This window comes from Coloeus monedula, assembly GCF_965178545.1.
Source record: "Coloeus monedula genome assembly, chromosome: 1".
Lineage (NCBI taxonomy): Eukaryota > Metazoa > Chordata > Aves > Passeriformes > Corvidae > Coloeus > Coloeus monedula.
Genome location: NC_138781.1, coordinates 41,262,911 through 41,285,849, shown reverse-complemented (window position 1 = coordinate 41,285,849; position 22,939 = coordinate 41,262,911). Strand labels below are relative to the sequence as shown.

At 39.6% G+C, this 22,939-nt stretch overlaps 1 protein-coding gene across 1 annotated transcript in view; it reads right to left on the bottom strand.

Moving 5' to 3' along the window:
* RBMS3 (RNA binding motif single stranded interacting protein 3) overlaps positions 1-22,939 on the bottom strand; it is a gene marked incomplete at its 3' end in the record, with an annotated part of 434,832 nt that overhangs the window by 132,500 nt on the left and 279,393 nt on the right. Inside the window, exons 5-6 of the mRNA XM_082289239.1 lie at positions 12,385-12,542; positions 2,069-2,148 (exon numbers count right to left, since the gene is read on the bottom strand). Coding sequence (XP_082145365.1) covers positions 2,069-2,148; positions 12,385-12,542 — 238 coding nt within the window. The remainder of the gene's footprint in view (positions 1-2,068; positions 2,149-12,384; positions 12,543-22,939) is intronic.

Genomic DNA, 22,939 nt, shown 5'->3' with positions numbered 1-22,939 from the left:
TGGCCTCTCAAGAAGAGCAATGAATACAACAAATCTTCTAATTATGGATTTAAAGAGTGCCCTACTCTAATAACGAGGCACAAACAATCTCTTTTATGCGGACCAAATAACCTATGACAAGTTCTAATTATCTGTATTTGGAGATACAAAATCTGTCTCCCAAAACTTGAGGGCAAAATGGGATCTTACAGATATCTCGTGCATAGCTGAGTGAGTTCAGTTAATGGTTCAGTGACTTTGTCCCAAGCTGCATTATGCTCTATCTGCATCTGAACAGTACTCAGGTAAATTAAAACCCTTAATATAGTCACTTCCCCAATAATCCTTGTGACTAAATGCCATCTGACAACAACAGTCACGACAGAAACATGGTAGACAATCTTTTCACATGGACATCTTTTCTTCTTCAAGAAACTAAGAGCTAATTCATGGCCTTTAAGAAAGCATCAAAAGTTATAGCCATTAAAATCCAATTTCAGTGTATCTCTTGGAACAGAAGTAAATAAACATGCTGTCTTATAAAGACTCCTATTTTGATGGCCGACATTACCAGTACTTTCCTGATTAATTAAAAAATTAAAAAAATAAAAAAAAGAAAATTATTTTCATTTTATAGCTTTCATTCTTTACCATGTAGCTCTGTCTCAAGAAGGTTCTGTAAGAATATTCTATTTTATTGCTGGATCTAATGATGTGTCCTCTCTGAGACAACTGGGAGTGTGACCATGGAGCACACAGGCTTAGAAGGACAAAGCCAGACTTACTGATTCCTTGCTATTCACACTCTTTCCATTGGGTGTTGCTATGATATTAAACAGATTACTACTGGGACTCAAAGTGTGCATACAGAAAGGCAAGCCAAAGGTTAAAGTTCTCTGCCTATGTTGCTCAGCCCATTGTTCTACACAGCCTAAGTTTGTTGTACTTCACAAAGTTGGTGCTGTAATTCATTTGCTGGTGCTGAGAAAAATTGTCAGTGACCACTTTTGAAAAAGAAATCTTTAAATGGAGTCTTGCAGCTTGTACTAAAAGCTTTATATTGTTTCATGAAGGTGATCTGACTAAAATTTATATGTACATTGCAGCATTCATTTACTGTACACCATAGCTGTACAGATGGCTTTCTTTTAATTAGAGTATTTAGTACATCTTCTGCATAAAGAACCAGGCAATGAGTAAGAAGAAATTTAATGAAAGTAACCAAAAAAGGAAATAGTTTAAAGGAAGCTAGGGAAAAAAAAAGGAAGATAACAACTTAGGACACAATTCTTGCAAATATTTCCTGCTCATTTAATGCAGCCCTTCAGAAAACCCAGAGGAGAAATCTTTGCAGATTTGTGGCCTTGGAGAGGTTTTGTCAAGCAGTAAGTATCAAACATCTGATCACAAAACTTTGCAAAGCTGATGGATGCACAGATGATAGCTAGACATTTGAAAAGGAAAATAATAGCTGGAACTTGGCTTTCAATGCGGCACGGACACACCAATGAATGTGTTCTATGGGTATTTTAGGAAAGTGTCAGGATTTCATTAAGTTATGTCAAGCAAAAATGATATAAAATAATTTAATATTTGAAATATCTTCAGTATTAACAGCAGTAGCTGTTAATACTGGTAACAGTAACTAGCAACGCTAAGTAGAAACTGTAAGGAATATAAAGCTTCTACAACTTGACATCCTGGATATTTTATAATCTATAATGAAGCTGCTAAGATAGTTACATTCCTAGTTAGTCTGAAAATCATTGGTGTTTAGTTATGTGGCCTCTAGTCTAACTGAAAAAAACCAAAAAACAAACCAACATTCAAAAGGAAAAAAACACAGTAAGGCAACATGACTTTTGTATGTTCTTAAATTTGCTGCTGTCAGGCATAAATGCTTAAAACATACAAATCTGGGTAAGAAAAAGTTGCTATGGGTCACAAAGGATAGGCTTCGACCAGGGAAGTTATATGCTGTCTTAGCAGAAGCAGTAATTTAAGCCACTCTCAAGACAAATTCCAGTATTTCTGTATTGTAAACTCTTCAGTGAATTTTAAATTTCATAATGATGGCTGCTTGACTTACCTGGTAGACCGGGTGGTGTTTTCAGATATTTGCCATTAAAATGTTGAATTACTACTTCACATTTTTCTGTAGATTCCATTCTGAAAAAGAGAAGAGAGTGGGATATGGGTAGAGGCAATATGTGTTACTAGACCATTATGGAAGCACTCAGTCAGCAAAAAACAAAAAGCAGAAGGAGAAAAAAAGGACAAGCACAGATGATGAGAGAAATCTTTAAAGCTGTTCTTGCTGATTTCTGCAGAGAAACTGGTTGAGCCCATTAGGACACACTGTGGCTCGCGAGGAGGACCTGCCACCCTCCCCGCCTGCAGCTGCGCTCCCAGCTGTGTTTGAGCTGCAGCCCTGTCAATGACAGTCCCCTTTTGGATCCTGGGCATCACCCTGAACAAGGACACTTTATGCTTTCACGTGCTGCTTGGAAAAGCAAAGGACGTGTTTCTAGGTTCCTTGTGCACCCAAAATAACTTCAAATGGCTTAAAGAAATGAATTACAGGATTTGGAGAAGAACATGGAGGATTAAACAACAATTATTAAGGATTACAATGTTAAAAAAACAACCTGCAAAGACAGACTTTATAGTAAAACCACAAACAGTGCATATATGCCTATTACAACATAAAGCCAAATTCTGGGTGAAGACAGTAATTTATGCGTAACACCAGCAAGGGAAATGCCTTGCTGTTCATCTTCTGTGAGTTTAGGATAACTTTCATTATCCTAACACTGAGACATTAAAGCATTAACATTGAATTGGTTCATGCATTTTTGAAAAAATATTAGGAGTACAAAGTTACTAGTCAAATCCCAAAGCATGGTTATACCACACCTGGGAACTCATCATTGTTTCAGATCTTCTAAGTTAACTGCATATAAGTCCACAAAAAGAGTTAACTTTGCTACAGAGGGGGTTTAGAAACTTTGAAAAGAGGAAAGAGAGAAATGGAAAGCTAGTAATTTCCTAGAAAAGCTGTGTTTAAAAAACATGTTCAGTGCTCCTTCAGTACACCAGTACCTACCTCCAGGTATTCTCCACAAAATAACTCCGCTGACATATATATTGCTTACTTCTCACCAGTGTATGTAATTTTAAAATGAATTTATCCACTATCCTTCGTGTCACACGATTTGGGGAAAGAGTGGTTCACATACAGCAGCAGTTTGTCACCCAGGATACAATTTTGCCAGAGCCCAAAGGACTGGACCACACCACACCACCCCACCCCAAAAAAAAAAATTTAAAAATCCTGCTTGCCATTTAATTCTTTGAGGAAGTCAGTCTATTGTCCAATTTTTTCAGGTGGAGTCATTAAAATTTCCCCTTCCAGGTTGTATCACTGTGTATCATGTGGGCTGGGCTATTTCTACAAGCCCAAAGACAGCGACTTAGATTGTTCACTTTGGCTTCATTCAGATTTAACTAAGCGAATGTCTGTGCTCAGCCTTTAGAGACTCTTGTCTCTGAAAGAATAAATGCAATAAAAGTCTGTTTTCTGTAGCTGCAGGCATTTGGTGTCAAACCATGTTATGTTGCACCACACAGCAGTGACAATTTCATTTTAATACATGGGGTACATTTTAACAAGCCAAAGCAGTCCCTGCAAAGAATGCAATATATAAGCTGCCAAATGAAAGAGACTCAGTGCACTTCATGCGTTTTATGTGGGAAGAGAATAAAAGTGAAACCCACAGTGTTCTGGGATAAAAAGGCCATCATTCGAATAGCACTCTGAAAAAGAATCTGCACATTTTCCTCTCAAGTTTCACAATTAACAGCTCTCAAATGCCATTGCTGGCTATCTGTAATCTGGCACACGCTTCGCTTGAAACTGACACTGGCATTATCGACTAAGCCTGAAAAGGCAGCACAATAGACAAAGCCCTCTATACATGTTCCCCTCAGATGTGTTGCTGAGTAACAACTGCATCCATCCTTTGCCCACCCCACCTGAGCCCTCATGTGCTTTCTGCAACTTGTGCCTGTGGGGGTGGCCTTTCCTCCCGGCTGGGCTGAGACTGGCCAGGCAGCCACTCACTAAGCAGGAAGGCATCTATCCCAGGGCCACCAAAACATGAATTATAATTTACACTTGTCCACAATACCCCTTTCCTTAGAAATAACCCTTTCAAATTGAGTTCTTCAGGATGATTAGCTCACTGACCAACTGGGGAAAAATAGAGGCCTAAAGAAACCAGATATGCTAGCAAAATTGCCTGATTCTTGCTATAACAAGACCCTGTTTTAGTTTAGTCAAAATTCTGATCAATATCAACCACTTAGGTGGCAATACCTATGGCAGGCACCTACGCATGAGCTGAACCTATCCGCAGACATTGATTCACCCATTACTCCTTCTCTTGTTTCATCCATGAAGACGAGCTGTATCCAGGCAGAAGCCCCAAAGCCACATTTTTTTAGGTCCACATTTATAAATTCCTCCTACTTTTCCTTCAGAAAGCTGTGGCACTTCTCTGTTTTAGAATGTGCTTTGAATTATTCTTCTCATATGAGCTAGCAATGTTTCAAAATGTTGCTTGAGACTATTATTTAATAAAAATATCACTAATGACATTGTTACATGTTAAAAGATTTTCTATAAAAGAATGTCAGCTGAGCACAGGTAAACTTGGGAGAAATTATTTAAATACATTTAAATATGTTTTTTTTAATAGTGGTGTTCCTTTCATAATTGACAGAACAAAAATATGAAAAATTTTAATATTCTGGATAAAAGATAAAGACCCCAGATGCTTCAAAACCTCTCACCAAAAGACATAGATATTCAACACTCTTGCTGGAAAGGTAAGGAAAACAGCTTCATATGATAATAGAAATTTGGTTTTGATTTGATCATTTGTGAAGTATCATTTTCAAATTCCTTTCAACTGTTAATTTTGGTGTTGATCTGAGATAGTAAGTCATGTTTAAATGCAATTTGGAGATAACTATAATGCATCTGAGTATTATCTTGAACCAGCAAATGCACTGCAGAAAAAAAAAAAGAAAATTACCAAAGCCATAGGCTTTTATAATTTTTTAAAAGGTCCAGATAATGATATAAACCCAAATGAACTAATAAAACCATGATAATTTATTTTTACTTGTGTCTATATATCTCCCAGTTCTGGAAACTAAGCTGTAAGGTTCCCAAATACAAAATGGGTAATGAGACTGTCTATATTCTATCCAATTTGAAAAGAAGTAAATTTTTAAAAATCTGAAGACTGTTTTATGTTCTCTGTTTCTAGCTGTAGTTTGTAAACTAAAGATACTTCAGTATGAAAGGGAAAAAAACCAAACAAACAAACCAAAACCAGGGGATACTTAAACAAGCATCAGAACTAAATCATTTGATGTCCACATCTTGCTATTAAATATTCACTTTAGATAATTTAAAAACTTTATATTATTTCTATTATAAAATAATAATAGAAATAATTTATTTGATAAAATGAAATTTATATAATATATCGCTCTACAGACCACAGTAGCATCAAAGTAGTCATTACATGTTGTTAGAAGTAATAGGGATCATTTACCATGAGAGAAGAGAAGAGAAGAGAAGAGAAGAGAAGAGAAGAGAAAAAAAGAGAAAAAGAGAGAGAAAAAAAAGAGAAAAAAAGAGAGAGAAAAAAAGAGAGAAAAGAAAAATTATTTTAAACCCCCCTAAAGCTCTTATACATGCTTATTATAAAGATTGATGCAGTGTCAAGAAACAACTTAATAAAATTTTCATATAAGGAATAACATGATGATTACATAATTATTACCTGAGAAATATTCAGTACCATGTAATTACCAGTTAGTGGAAAAGTGTGGGTTTGGTTTACATATACCTTATAGTCACTTAGCTTAATAATAATAATGTAAATGAGAATCAGGACTGTAGGTTTTTTACATCCAGAGTAAATACTTAAAGATGAAATTGTTACTACCACATCTATGTTATGATCAACATATGAATATTGTTTACATTTACAAGAGTGGGAATAATAAATCTTGGAGAACAATGTTTCCTTACTATTTAAGGCATTTTGCAAAGATGGAAGCAGGTAGCTAGTAACAGTATTATACAGTGAGAGAGTCCATAGAATGGAGACCATAGCTAGAATACACACAGAGAACTCAACTTCTTTTGGCATATCAAAAGGATGACTAGAGGAGCAGTCTGATAGCACTGCATAAGCAGCTTTGTGGGGACAATAAACTAGGGAGTAAGGACTTCTTTACTCTTCCTGAGAAAGTTGTGACAAGAACCAGATAAATTCAAAAGAGAAATTAAGCAGAAACATTTAATTGCAAGGAAGATGATCCACTGGCGAACATTAGATAGAAAAGAGGTGATCCTTTTTTTCTGGTTGATGTCTTTGAATCACTTCTGAAAGTCTTATTTTAGTAAAACACAAACATTATCTCAATATTAGGTAACTGGGAGTATTTCAACTGCCTATTATATAAAAGATGTGAAGCAAAACAATCTTCAGGTCTCAAATACTCTAAAGCTACAAGATAGTATTGATTAGCATGAGGTTTCCTAGCACCTCCCTATGTTCTTCATCCTTCCATGGAAACACACTCACTAGCTCTTTTAATTTATTTTGCTAATTTAATTCCAGGCATTCTAAGACACTGATATGGCTGCAACCTCCTCCCCTGTAACAGATTTAGGTATCTCTCCAGCTTTTCAGTCCATAAGAGATTGCTTCAAGATGTTTGTGCTTTTTGGTTTATGTTGGAAAAAAGCTATTCCCTTTGCCACTCACAGCCTAAGAAGACATTTATTTTGACAAGTTCTCTTCATCGCTCACAAATTATATCTTTTCCCAACATGTCTTGCCTGTATATTCTTCAACTGTCTGCTTGAACAACAGGAGGTTGTTTACTTTCTCAGATAAATATACAAAATCTACAGAAACCACTCTTCTCTCAAGATACAGTTCATTCCATACCTTGCAGCATCACCTATTATGCCAAGGTGAGCTGCCTGAGTATCTCTGCAACACAGTATCTGCATTTACAGTGCTCTCCATAGAGAAACTTCTTTGGGTCAGAAGAAATAACTTCATTACACCTACATTATCCTGAAAAACTCTGAAAGATGCAAGGATTCCTTTAAGGAAAAAAATCCATAAATATTAAAGGCTCATCTCTCTCGTTTTACTTCAGTGGAAACTGGAGCATAACCATTTCTACTGAAACCCATGCAAATCTTCTACAAATGGAATAATGATCCTGTGACAGCTCAAAGTCTTGTTTCCTAGTTTTAGTTGCTCCCTTTCAGTTGCCAAGTGGAGTATTGTTTCCAAAGACTAAATTTAAGACATGTAAAATGCGGACAAGCAGGAGATAAGTTTAGTAAAAAAGACAGACAGGCAAAGAAAAGCAACCCACTGGAAGCTTTTCCAGAAGAATAACGTAGGGAAAAGATGAGGATGAAGCCCAAACTCCCAACAGCAGAGTGTTTAAATGCCTCACTACAGACCCTGCAGCTAGGTCACAAAGGGATGGAAGCATCTCCTTGATGTGTACCTTTGCTCTGAGGTGACAGCTAATTGAGAATCTCTTGACTTTGATTATTTGCTGGGAACAGAATCAAAACAGTCTTTTATGACAGTTTGTGTTGGACAAATTTTCTCGTGCTACTGGAAAAGAATAGTATGAACACACAGTCATTTCCACCTAGACCTAGGCTGATTTATGCTACTGTCTTCACAGTCTCAGGTTAAGTATTGTACTGGTGCCCGCCAGCAGTGCAATAGTTGACTGTCTGACTGTCAGCATTTCCATCATAAATTTCTGTTTTCAGAAGCTTATGACTTCGTTGTAAAATGTCGCTTGGGGGAGGAATCTTGCAAGGTCGTTTTAAGTTACAAGACAGCAAACAAAATAAAAAAGTTAGTGGCTTCTAACTCTTTCTTTGCACTTTATCATTTAAAAGGACCTATAAAATGCTTGTTCTGCTGTTCAGCTGAGTGTGACAAACCTGTGTATGGTTTTATTAATATTACTATCTCTTTAGGGAAGATACTTAAATAATACTTGAATGGTATTTTATTGTGGGGTTATAAAAAACAGTTTTTATTTCATTGATTCAGTTAAGTCCCTCCCCAAGGTATATACAAACATCTCCTTGCTCCTTTTTCCAGTGCCCAAGGAGTTCTTCAATTAAACTTGCTGTACCTCAGGCTTGGATTGTGCAAATTGCTCGGCCAAATTATCTGATGGCTCCCAACTTTCCAACTTCCTCCCTCATCACCTTTCAGAGCTTCACATTTATTTTCATCTCAGGAGTCCCATTGATACTTGTCTAGAGATCCTGACTCACCTATCCTACTCTGGAGCTTGCTTCTCCCTGAAAGTACAGCTTCATGCCTGTCAATTGTCTTAGGGATGTACAAAGTCCACCAAAATTTGTCCAGGTTGAAACACCAGATGGAAGTGTGAGGGTCTCCAAGATACATCCTCACACAGAGGTCCCCACAACCCTGCAGTGTTGCTCTGGGGCTTTCCCAGGGAGGCCTTTCAATGGAAATGTACCACCGCAGGCATTGGAATATTTTACAGATATCACACAAAGTCTTTGGAGAATGTTTGGGATTTCCAGTTTCACCTGAGATATTCAATTATAAAGCAATTTCCTGGGTAAGATGTAGGATGTGACAGATCATTCTTCTGACTGAAAGTAGGAATGATCCTCATAATGTCTAAGCCTGTATATCTATATTGTCCCAGATGATGGATCTATTCAAGCTAAATTTATAGCATCTTTTCAACCGCCTTCAATTAAACCCTGAAATAAGGAAGAACAAAGCACTTTTCCTCTTCACAAATGCATCCCTAAATTGCCTGGATGTTCTTTATCCCCTGGTGCTGCTGACACTTCTATGTCTCCCAAGTAGCAACATCACTGATCCTCAGAAATCCCCCTCTAAATATTACCCCTTTCATTTAGCAAAACAGCACCACTGCTTTGCCGCCACTGTGATTTTGTTATTTTTTTATCTTCTCCCACCTTAACATCTGGAACTCATCCTTCGTGGGCCTGTGGAAAGCCAGGTCTTCCAGCACATACATTTACCTCTTTATAAGTGGCAACACTTCTTCAGGATGAAGATAAATATTTCCCTCCGAGCTCTCAATACCTTCCCCTCAAAGACCTTCTTACTATCTCTGATCTGCTTTTTACTCATACCATCAACAATACTACTAATATTCTGTTTGCCAAACTCATATCAGCTTTAAAATTATATCTTGAAATAAGTCTTCGAATCCAGTTTCTGTGGATTTCTTTCCTTTTTTTTTTTTTTTGCGTTGTTTTGTTCTGTTTCATCTTGCTGACTTTTTTTTAAGGATGAAGGACTATGATTTCATTCTAAGCTCTAAAGAATACACTTACACTTTTAAAACAAATGCTCAGATGCTGAAGTTATTAGATGACTCCTAGCAACAGGGATTTAAGACAAACACCTAGAAAATTAAGTGCTGTGATGAAATTCTGTGCAAGGGTACCACAGTGTCACTCCCTCTTTTGACAGGCAATCTTACAACAGACTGAACTCAAAGCTTCACATCCAAAGAAGTGCCTCCTTTTTTCCAATATCTGACTTCTAGTAAGTGTTTCTGCCCCCTCCTATTTCTTCTCATTTCTCTCTCTGCTCTAGGATAGGCTGTGTTTAGTCTCAGCTTCTGCTTGCCAGTGTCAACAGAAACACCCCTGCCAAAAGAACACAGCAGTATGAGCCCCGTGGAATGCCAGCTCCCATGGAGAGCCTGAAGGCAAGGTAATATGGCCTTGAAGTACAAAGCATGGGCCAGGGGTGAGGCAGAGGCAGATGTGCAGAGGTTACAGCATGGATAGGCTTTTATGAAGCCACAGTCAAAGTCTAAAGTTTCCTTTCTCTGGCCCCTTGCTCATAACTCTCCTCAAAATCTCCCCTGGGGTGCACCCAGGCACAGCTGGCTCAGGCCACAGTGAAATGCTCTGGAAAGATTCAGGAAAATCTGTTCAGTTGCTTCTGAGGGATGCAAAATAGAGGAAATAGTTTCACAACTTAACTTACACTCAGAGCTAGTTTTGTACACACATACTTTAAGGGAGGCTGTTAGTGTCACCAGACACTAGTAAAATAATTTTGATCCAAGAACATTTGAAGTTCTCCAGGTTATAAATGATTAATTAGCCACTTGCAGTACTATAAAATTGTTAATCATACCATTTAAAAGAAAAATCTGACATTAGCTGCCCACCTTCAGTCTTTACTTCTGATTGCTTTTTGAATTAATACAATTATTTTGAGATTGACTATTTCCATAATTGGGCAGACTCAAAAAGTGACTTTTAATCATCATGAAATGTAATTAATAACTTTGAAACATCAAATTTCAAAATTGTTGGATGCTGCATCATTTCAGCATATGCAAATTTAACTTTTTCTCCAGTGCTTCTGTGGCTCTGTTTAGAGCTATGCTAAGCACCGTGGCACATTCCACAGGCAGGCAAGATATACTGTGATAAAAGATCCTTGGTCAGAATAGCCAGGATCCTCACCTGGGGGGCTGATTTGAACTTCTAAAGTCTTATCTGAACTGGAAGTCCAGCTTCTATCCCCTACCTATACCGCATTGGTACCCACTCAGCATGTTCTCACACTATAGGTACATTAGAATGAAACCTTCATGACTACAAGCAAAGCTAAAGAAATTAAAAATCTATTTGGTTTGACACACTGCAAAAAGATACCAAACAGCACTTCATTACGAACAGAAATTCAGCTGGTCATGTAATTAAATATTGTATTGATAATTCTGCAAAGACAAGAGTCAGCATTCAACCATGGTTCTAAATTTCTGGATTAACTTTAGCCTCACTAAAATCAGTGGAAGATCTGCTCTATACTTTGATGAAGTGAAGGTTTTACCCCACTGTTGTTTGCATGGTGAATTACACATCCAACAAGTTAGATTATTAAAGGATTCCTGAAAGATGTTCCATAATTAAACACATTTTCACAAAGTAAGTCAATTTTTTAAAATGCAAGTTTATCCATTATATAGACTAATTAATATTTAGAGAGCTAGAAAAATTCATGTTATTATCTGCAAGAATGCATAAGGAACAGTGTGCCATCTTTCAGCATAAATATTTTTCCATTTTCCATTTGAATTCAGACAATATTATCTTAACATTTTTGTGCATTATGGTCTTTCACATCAAGGGCAGAGGTAACACTAACAATGGCACTTTTCTTGAAAGCTAACTTTTTATCTTACAGTATCTCATTTCATTCAGTAGTGTTATGACACTAACAGAAGTGCCATGATATACCAAGATATCATGGATTTCAGGGAAATCTGCAAGATGAAGTCATTTTGCCTCCTTTACAAAGCACAATGTTATGAATATTCTGTAGAAACAATGATCTGGGATTTTTTTTCCCCTTTTCTTTTGAAGCAGAAGGCTGCAGTAGAATTGCAAATTTCTCTTCTTGTTTGTTTTTTCAGCACCTTTCTATATACAGCACTCTACTGCTTGGCTTTTCAAAGGAGAACTATTTGATTTGAGAACGTTTCAAGCTGGAGAGAATCTATGTATATATTCCCTGAGAGTAAACATGGAACCTTGTCTATCTGTACTAACAATGAAGTACATGGTAATAATACGTTGCCCACTCTGTCTAAAATATCTGACTACTCCGTCAGGGCTTGTTCTATGCAAATATTTCTTCTTAAGCTCTTTTCATAGCTGCAGTTCAAGGAAGCTGCAGCTTTCAAGGAAGACACGTTTCTTCAGTTACAGTTCCTACCCTTTGCTCTCCCAGCTGCTGAATTTACTTTCTCCTGTTGCAAGATCTTTGCCAAATATTTAAACAGTTTCATGGAATGGTTTGGGTTGAAAGGGACCTTAAAGACCATCTAGCCTCTCTCCAGATTTCTTACAGGACCCCTTCAGGTACTGAAAGATTGCAATAAGTTCACCCCAGGACCTCCTAAGTACAGGCCTCGGTTTCTTTACCAAGTGTGTGCTTTTTGCTGTAGGACATTTAGTATTACCTGAGCTTGATCCTGCACAGGCAGCTCACTATTCCTAGCAATTTTTATTTATATATACCTACATAGAATGAACCAGATTTTAGAGCAATGAAATGAACATCCTTCTGCACTGGCATTTCTTGGTGGAAAGAACAGATACAATCTGATAAAGGTGCCGTTCTGCATCTTCCATAGCTGTGAGACTTCAGAGCTACAGAACAGACAGCATTTGCGGAGGACCAAAGGCGAAAAAATGTGCATGAATCAAAGTAAGAGTAAAGGTTTCACCTGGCAAAGCCGACTCCTCTGCTGACTCCATTCGCATCTCTTAATATTCTGGTGGAAATGACATGTCCAAAGGGTTTCAGCATATTCTCCAGTTCCTGCTCGTCCATGGACACAGGTAAATTTGAGATGTATAGATTTGTGGGATCTTGCTCTTGTTGCTACGACAAAACGAGAGAAATATCCTCAGTTAGGCTTAGCACAATAGAATAGCTTATGGCTCATACAATAAGGGCTACTTAAAATAGGACCAAGCCAAGAATTCATAGCTGCATTAGAAGAAAGGCTGCCTTTTCATGACAGCAACATATTTGCCAAATTTCTGCACTCATGCATGTGCTTAATTCTGTGCGTGATTGCTCTTATTGAACTCAGTGACACTACTCATTTATAGAAAATTACTCTCATGCACAAGTGTTCTTGGATTTGTGTCCTAATTTAGCAAAGAGATTGCGAAGAAAACGTGATTTCCACAAATGTGCTAATGTTAACATAAATAAAGAACAAAAATTCAACACATATTTTAAGCAGATGTGCTTTCCAGCCTGAAGACTTCCCATTCAGCCTGTTCATGATGAACAAGGTTGTTTGAAACACAGAACACTTTTCATAATATCTTTTCCCTTTTTTTTCCCCATCAAAAATGTCTTAATAATAAGCAACAAGATCTAACTGGGCGAGGGGCAGGAGGGGGAGCTCTGCGGTTCAACCTATGGTCCTGGTGAGATAGGTCACATGTTTATTCTGAGACTGAATTTAAAAAATCTTATAAAACAAAGCCTGTAGCATGAATAATTGGAAAAAAAAAAAACCCCCAACAAACCAAATTTGAAAGCAGCTTTCTTGTTCTATTTCAGATCTTTAGGCAAAACTTTCCCTTTTGGTAGCCACTACAACTCCTATTCTTGCTTGCTGAACTACTGAAAAAAAAAACATGAAAGAGACATAGGTGCCATATTAAAATAAGTGTATTAAAGCAGTAAAAAACCCCTTGTCTACAGACAACCAGGTCTTGATTGCACTAAATCAATTTAGTTATGTCCTTGCAAATTTTCATGGCTCTACCCATTTTCATTGATACAAGCTTTACATAAAATCTGATCATCTGCCAATACAAGCCTGACTGGGATCAGGCACTACTATATAATTTCAGCTAATGTTAAATAACAAAAATATAAGATGCAATCATGTGCAGTAATCCAGACAACACCTCATCTGAGAAAGTTCCCTGAGACAGAGTTTTTAATTCTTTTTATTATACATTTTAATGGACAGAATTATTTGTATATTTTCAACATTGAGTTAACAGTAATACCCCTTTCTTGCTGAATTGCCCTAAAATCAGATTAATAATCTTGCAGCAGCACTGCAACCTTGCCCTGTTATGAAATTACACACAGTCCTGCAGCCATCTGCCCTGGTTTAACTAAACTAGTTTCAAATTACACTCCATTAAAATCAGTGAGGATGTGCCTTGTCAAACACAATCAAGCATTCTGTTTCTAGAAGATGCATGAAGACAGGACAGAACCAAGATGTCTGCTCCATCTCTGCCTTGTACTTTCAAGGCCTCAATATTGGAAAGAGAAATCGCTTCAAGCTGTGATTCACGCTGCCCATCTTCGCAGGGACAAGAATGACTCAGCCAAATCTAATGTAGCTAAACACCAGAATCAGAAACTGAAGAAAGTTTTTAGCTTCTCTTGCCCCAGGCTCAGGGGAAATTTTCGCCCTTTTGGATGATACAAAAAACTGCAAATGGATACCCCAAAAGGTCCAAAATCAGGAGGAATGTAATATTGTTGTACTGCTTAATTTGAATTCTGATCTAAGGGCTGTGGATGCTTGTCTTTGGACATACTGCCTAATGCCCATTTCATCCTAGCTTTGCATCTCCAGACTCACTACCCTACGAAAAAACACATTATCATGCATGATGAATTCTCCACTATTTTACCAAACATAAATAAAAGAACAAAGTAGGCATGTTTTCAAGCTGCTGTCCATAAAAATAGACCCAGTTATTACCATGTCTTACAATAAGGAGCAGAGGAGAGAAACACCACACACATGAATACTGAACTTACTGCAAATTCAACTGAAGTTACAAACCTCAAATCTGGAAAAACCTTCTTTCCCTTTCCGGTTATCTTTCCCTGCAGTCATCTTCCTTCCTCTCACATCAATTTACATTTATACAGATCCAAAAGCTAGCTCCTCTCCAGTAACCAAAAGATGCTAGTGAGGGGTCAGAACTGCTACCATACTGACAATGGAAGGAAAATCATGCGAACAGTCCTGGAGAGAAGGCAGGCAGGAGAAGAAAAGGAATATGAGCTTCAGATCACACTTTTAGCTTTGAAAAAAGCAAGGAGACAAGAATGCAAACCATTTTCTCTCTCTCTTTTTTATTTTTTACATTTTTCACCTTTTCTATATGCAAACTATTTAAGTTTTATTGATTGCTACTTCCCTCCCTCATCCACCTCCCACACCCTGAAGCCACACAAAAAAATGAAAGATGTAGGAATTTGGAAGCATCTTCATTGTTACTAAGTACTTTGAAAGTGTGAGCAAGAGAGGCAGGTAAAGCAGAGGCATTCAAGAAGCAAATCGAAGCAGTAAGGTTTGCAATTCCAATTGGCACAGTTCTTCAGAAATAATGCCATTATTATGCAAACCTCTACCTATTGATTGGTTAAGGACTTTGATTAATCCACCAATCAATGCTCAAGGACTAACATCCCTTGCTAATATTTAGAAAAAAATATGCTGATGAAATCCCTGTAGCCAAAGACCAGAGTAATGTGGAAGAGTGGAGTTGTGCATCAGTAACTTCACGACAGCCTCTGCTTTCACTGAAGCAACTCAGTCCCGCAGCACATTAAAATGAGAACTCTTCCTTTGACTATTCAGTTTTCAAGCTGGGGCAAACAAATAAAATAAATAAGAACTGTTGCCAATGTGTCTCACTTCTGAACCAAGAACATGCAAGCCTTTTAACTGTGCCAGAGATTAAGTGTCGTTGTTTTAAATATCCTTGGAAAGTTAGCTACAGTCTGAGTGTGAATGAAAGACCAGCAGAGCATAGTCACTCTTTCACAGGGATTTGCCAAGTCTATCTTTTATCAACGTGATAAATAAATGCTGCAAACAGAGAGAGACAGATGAGGCCACTCATGCTACCTCCACAACACAACAGTGTTTTCTAAGAAAGGAAAAAATTCACATTATTTTTCCTTACTATACAAATATAACATTTAGAGAAATACCCCTTTCCCTTACAGAGAAATATCACCCCACAGAAGCCGTATATCACACAACCAACTGAAACAAGACGAAATGTCTTCACTTCACAGTAATGCAGCCTGGAGCTGAGCACGCTTTACAGGAGTGGTGTGGAACCCAAGTGCCCTATCACTGTGCAGCCAGACCCCACTGCCACCTACCCTCATGAGTCCCTGTTTCTCAGGCTTGGTCCCACTCCCAGCATCTGTCACTGAGGCTCCCTGTGATCTTTTTCATCTGTGCAGAGATCTCTGATGTTCAGCGTGGAAGTGCTGACACACGCCTCTTATTTTGCCCAAGCCATCACAGATTCCCCATGCTCCTGCATGAGATATTCTCTTCCCCATCCCAGTGCCACTGCTGAGCTTTTCACTGTCAGTAGTAAGTGTCCTGCTGTTCAAAATGTGCCTATTTGTTGACAAGATTAGCCTAACCAGAACCATAAGTCTGAGCACTCCAGGAACTACTTGTCTTTCATAATCCTAACAGTTGAGACCTCAGTTTATGCCTTCAGTGAAGGAACAGCTCCCAGGGTTGCAGAACTGATGGCAGTGTTAGTGCCTGGATGAGGCTGCCTCTGGTTCATTTAATTCTTTCTAAGACTTTTCACCAGACATTAAAAAATGCTACTTCCCATCTTCGGATGCTAAAATCCCACTTATTGTTATCTCTGGTCTCGAACTGCACTGACTGACCAGTCATCATTGACAGACCTGAAAGTCTTTCGTTCGATACTGAAGGTCACTTCAGAACTGCATCTTCCTCCTATGCCCCCAGTAGTCTGGGCAGGAACCGAAGGGGTGGGCTGGCAGAAAGCCACATGCTCACCACAAACAACTCCAACAGCACTGTGCCTTGGATGCCCCGCAGCTGGACACTTGGAGCCAGCGCAGTGGGGCCACCAGCCAAGTAGAGACTGGGCTTTGCTAGCAATAGAATCCTAGAATCACTAAGGTTGGAAGAGACCTCCAAGATCAAGTTCAACCACTAACCTAACACTGCCAAGTCCACCACTAAACCATGTCTCTAAGCACCACATCTACATGTTTCCTAAAAACTTCCAGGGATGGTGATTCTACCACCTCCCTGGGTAGCCTCCCTAGGCCACCTGTTCCAATCCTTGACCACCCTTTCAGTGAAGAAATTTACCCCTCCAGAGCACACAAGAGACACCATGCTGGCCCGGCACTGCGGGGGAACAACACACCTGTTGATACAGTCTTCCCAAAGCACACCTGTCCCTTGGATCTAATCCCGCATGAGTGAGAAGGGCCTCCCCAGGGGGACCAGGGCCAGCCACTGCAGCTGACCACTGTCCTGGAGGTTCACAGGAGTGGGGGGCTGCTGGGAGCAGTGGAGGGCTCTCTGCAGCGTGGCAGCACAGTTCCTCTGCCTTTCCCAGGCCCTGTGCCAAACATGGATAAGTAATGGGTACAACACCAGGCCAAGTTGCTGCTTCGTGAAGAGAGTGGTGAAGCAGCTGCGGAGCCTGCTGTGTGTGCCAGCTGCAGAAGCACCATGCTCAAGACATGCAAGCTTGCAATCGCAGTCTCAAGGCACGATCAAAAGCCTGCTCCTGGCTATCCTCACTGATGTTCATTTTAGCCAAGATCTCCCATTTGATAGCCCAAGGATTTTCCATGTACAGTTTGCACTTGCACTGCAGCCCCAAAGAAGCGGGCATGAACTTATCCAGTCAGTCCCAAACCTGTGAAATCCTGGCACAGCCTCACATCTCAGACTAAGCGCATTCTGGGATCCTGGTGTGTGCCAGTCTGTGTGAGTACACTGAGTGCCAGAGAAAAACAAAAAAGAAAGGAATTAAGTCAACTTAAGCTTCTCTCCAGAGAAGTGCATGGCTTTTTGAAACTCCCTTTGCTCCCACTGCAGCCTGTTTCACCATCATTGCACGAACCCAAATACGTCAGCTCCTCTGGCCCTTGTGCTCCAGGGGCTTTAGTTGCACGCATCTGTTGCACTTGGGCCATTCTGGCCGGGGATGTGTATGATAGACACTCACAAAGTGACCAAAACCACACCTAGGAAGGCTTAAAATTGTGAAGGTTTAAGATTTTTTTAATTCCAATTAAAAAAAAAAAAATCCAATTTTAAAATTGGAAGGTTGAAAATTGTGAATACTGCAAACTAACAGTAGGTCAAACCCACGTTTTTGATTAGCTCAGACCTTCTCCAGTGGTCAGGAGCAGGCGTCCTGCTGCAAGGCCCTGGAGTTCAGCAGTCAGGAGTAGTTGTACCGGGGAAACAGCCAGAAATCTTGTCACTGCCTTTTAGCAAGAACTGGGCCAGGCACTCAGCTCCCAAGGCTTGTGCCAAGGAAGCAAAAGAAGTTTATAATGCAGAGGACTTAAAATGCACTACACCAACAGCATTTCAAACAGAAAAAAAAACCCAAACAAACCCTAGCGGAGGGCATGCTGCAACTTCAAGTTTGCTGTTTGCTTTGCTGGACCCTCCCAGACACTTTTGAAAGGAAGGACAATGTTCAGATGGGATTTTCCCTCCCATCTTGAGATAATCTTTGGAAGCAATGCATGAAAAGCTGGAAGAACAATTCCTGCTTGTGCGAGCTGAGGCTGAGCCTCTTTACACAGTACATTTAGTAATGCATTCTTTAAAGACACGTGTAGGGAGGGGCAGGCAGCTTTTGGTGATGTTATTTTTTTCCCAAAAGGAACTCAAACCTCTTCTAATCTGTGATCTCAGTAGGACTGGAAACTGAGTGTGTTTGGTTTATCTGGAAACCTTATGTACCAATTCCTTTTATTGAACCTAATTTATTTCTCCTTAGAGCAGCTTGCTCTAGGAAACTAAGCACTGATTGTGAGTTCAAATGATTCCTTTTTCCATCTTCCAAACTTATTCTGGGAATATATCTTTGTATGTGGATCGATACAAGATTCTGAACTCCTCTTTTAAAAGATATAATCGATATTTATACTAATAGATCATATGCTTTTCTCGTCTTTAATAAATTGAGACTTCATAATATTAATTTTGACACAGGTCAATATTACAGCTCACCTTTAGAAACACAGTTCTGTCTTTTTGAACATTTTAGACCCAGGTTCAAAATACCCTCAATCAGTATTTTCCCCAGATTAGTTCATCTCTGCCTTATGGCTACTGCCCAGATCTTCAGCCTATGCATTGAACTCCTTGTCTCCTTTAAAGATCTAGGTTAAACTTCTGTTCCCCTCAAGGTAAAAATAGCCACATTTTTTATAGAAAAAGCCATTTATGTGGAACCATATCTATGAAACCAGATCATTTAGATGGAAACATTTATGTGCCATTTCATACATTTTTCAGTGTTTGCTCACTGTTTTGAAAACTGCAGTTGTATGGTAGCATCAGTCTCATTTTCAGTTTATTAAATTATTTCTAAACTGGATTCTTTATAGCCACTAAGCTTAAGTGAAATTTAAAGGAAGCATGTAATACTTTCTCACAGTAGATTCACATTCAATAACTCTTCTTGTTGTTTTATTTTGTAATATTCATGTTTTTAATACTGCAGATCATGAGAACTTTTCAGGACATCTGAAACAGATATTTATTTAAAAGCTGATTTCATGTGCATTTGGTTGGATTCACACACCGAAATTCTGAATGAAAAGGCTTTCCCCCCAGTTTTCTGTTGTTACTCCATTTATTCCTGCTGCTTTTCCACATTAATGTGGCATATTTTTTCACACGTGCAAAAAAGATGCCTGGTTTTCAGAGTAAGGTACTGAATTTATAATCCTGCTGTTTAACTTCAGCTCTAATACATTATGTCTTCATGTAACATTTAGAGAGGTTCTCTCTTTACTGACCTATTCAGGCATGGCAGGGTGCTCCTAACTTACTTAATCACTCTTAGATGGGATGAATATGGGCTAGTAATGTGAAAGTTAAAGTCACCGCAAACTCCACCACCTCCTGGTATCAGAGAAACAAGAACAGGAGGCCCTTATCCTCTTTCTCAGTGAGGATGGGAGGGAAGGGTATGGTGTAGTGGCTGGGGATGAAGATCTTGCCTGAAGGCTCATGTGAAGGTTCATGTGGTACCTTTCCAATCAATGAAGATACACTGATATGAATTAAGTGATAGTAGTCCTGCTCTCAAAGATTTTTTACATTACGTATTTGTTTTATAGAAAGAAGGAACAAACTAACAAACTCTCATGAAACCTTTGCTATAGCAATGGTCCAGCCTTCCAGATTTGTCAGTGACATATTTTGAGCCATCATTGCAGTAACATGAGGTGAACAAAATGAATGAAGTGCAGCTGCCAGGGTTTCCTTTGACTTTTTCCTTGCTTATTTGCTTTCCTTTGTGTGGGCACATTTTTAACAATGTAGACAGCTAAATCAATGGCCAGTTAACTATTGATCCCTGGCTGGTTTCACTCTCTTGTTGAGCACCAAAAGGCTTATAATACTGTATAGAAAGCCTGTACTTCACATGGATTTTATTAGTGCACTATGTATTAATAATACAACAGATACAGTTGAAGGCAACTGCTAAAAGTAATGCTGGCCTCCTTGTCAAAGTATTTCCAAAGCTCTTTCATAGAATCACAGAATTTTTTAGGTTGGAAAAGACCTTTATGATCATTGAGTCCATCCCTTAACCCAGCACTGCCAAGTCCATCATTAAACCATGTCCCTACCTGCCACATGTACTTGTCTTTTAAATCCCTCCAGGGTCGGAGACTCCATCACTTCCCCGGGCAGCCTGTTCCAATGCCTGACAATCCTTACAGTGAAATTTTTTTTCCTAATAGCCAATCTAAACCTCCTCTGTTGCAACTTGAGGAAATTCTCTCTTGTCTTATCACTTTTTATCTGGGAGATATGACTCTCACCTGGCTACAACCTCCTTTCAGGCAGTTGTAGAGAGTGATAAGGTCTCTACTGAGCTTCTTTTTCTCCAGGCTAAACAACCCCAGCGCCTTCAGTTACTCCCCACAGGACTTGTGCTCCAGGCTCTTCACCAGCTTTACTGTCCTTCTCTGGACTCACTCCAGCACCTCAGTGTTCTTTTTGCCCCAAAACTGAACACAGGATTTGAGGTGTGGCCTCACCAGTGGTGAGCACAGGGGGACAATCACTGCCCTGGTCCTGCTGGCCACACCATTGCTGATACAGGCCGGGATGCCATTGGCCTTCTTGGCCACCTGGGCACACACTGGCTCACGTTCAGCTGGCTGCCAGCCGACACCCCCAGGTCCTTTTCCACATTTAGCTTTCCAGCCACTCTTCTCCAAGCCCACAGTGTTCAGTGGGTTTGTTGTGACCCAGGTGCAGGACCTGGCCCTTCACCTTGTTGAACCTCATATAATTGGCCTTGGCCCATCATTCCAGCCTGTCCATATCCATTTGTAGAGTCTCCCTATCCTCCAGCAGATCAACACTCCTGCCCCAACTTAGTGTCATCTGCAAACTGACTGAGGGTGCACTCAATCCCCTCATCCAGATCATTGATAAAGAAATTAAACTGGCCTCAGCACTGATCCCTGGGGAACACCACTTGTGACCAGTGGCCAACTGGATGCAGCTCTATTCACCACCACTCTTCGGGCTTGGCCATCCAGACAGTTTTTGCCCAGTGAAAACACATGCATCCAAACCATGAGCAGACAGTTTGTCCTGGAGAATGCTGTGGGAAATGGTGTGAAAGACTTCAGTAAAGTCTACTGAATGTCAGTAAAGACATTCACAGTCTTTCCCTCATCTACTAAGTGTGTCACCTTGTCATAGGAGGAGATCAGGTTGGTCAAGAGGTACCTGCCTTTCATAAACCCATCCTGACTGGGCCTGCTGCCCTGGTTGTCCTGTACGTGCTGTGTGATTGTTCTCAACATGATCTGCTCCATAGCCTTCCCTGGCACCAAGTTCAGACTGACAGGCCTGTAGTTCCCCAGATACTCCTTCTGTCCCTATGGATGGGACATTTGCTAACTTCCAGTCAACCAGGACCTCCCTGGTTGGCCAGGACTGCTGGGAAATGATTGAAAGTGGCTTGATGAGCATTATGTCAGCTTCCTCAGTATCCTTGGGTGGATGCTGTCTGGGCCCATGAACTAGTATAGCACATCACTAACCATTTCCCCATGGAGTATGTGGGCTTCATTCTGATCCCATCCCCATCTTTCAGCTCACCTGAACAACTGCTGGTCTTATCATTAAGGACTGAGAAAAAGAAGGCATTAAGTACATCAGCCTTTTCCTCATTCTTTGTCACTGTTTCCCTCCACATCCAATAAGGTATGGAAATTTTCCGTAGCTCTCCTTTTATTGCTGATGTATTTATAGAAGCAATTTTTATTTTCTTTCATGGCAGTAGCCAGATTAACTTCTAGTTGGGTTATCGATCCCAAAATGTTTTTTGGGGAAGAAGCCCTAATTATTACATGACCATTCTCAGGTGTTTGTGAGGTTTCTAACACATCAATAACCTGTGTTCTTGCTACTGCATGGATCTCCACCCCTATCTCCGCTGAGACAGCAGATCTCGCTAGCACACTGCCCCTCAAACACTGGCATGATGCCCCCAGGCTTATCTCTACTGAGCCTGGTTTTATCCCTTTTCCACTTTAAATTTTTTTGCATTAGGCATTGTCGGAAGCATGAGCTATCTCCTCAACCAAGACTGTCAAAACACGGATGGTTTCACAGGGAAAATACTGAAGAAGAGAGGACATTTGGTTATTCAAAGCAGCTTATTTTGTCTTAGGTACCTTCAAAAGAATCTCTGTGTTGTTTGATGGTCTTCCAAAGGCTCCAATATCCAAAGATTTAACATACTGAGATGTTAAATCTCACACCCTGACAGATCACCTTCACAGCAGTCACTGTGCCTTTTTAGACTTAGTGCTGACTACGTTTCATAAATTATCTTTCCTCTGTACCCAGACCTACCTGATGTTTACACCACAATGGTGCAAAATTTCTTAACAATGTGTTGTTTCCAAAGAGTTGCAGGAGATTTGGCCCCAGAATAATTATGCAACCCCTATACAGCAATAATTCAGCCAAATCCATCAAACATTATAAATACAGCTAAAACTAAACCTGCAGCATCCATTTTCTGTATAAGCTCGACCGTCACTAAGTCATGTCAAAAGTCTGTTAACAATGAGGACACTTTCTGAAAAGACACAATGGTTCTGCACATGAACAGAGAAAATGCTCAAAAGCGCTATTTTGAAGAAAAGCATTTTCCCAATGATCAAAAGTATTTTATTGTTATTTGCAAAAGTAA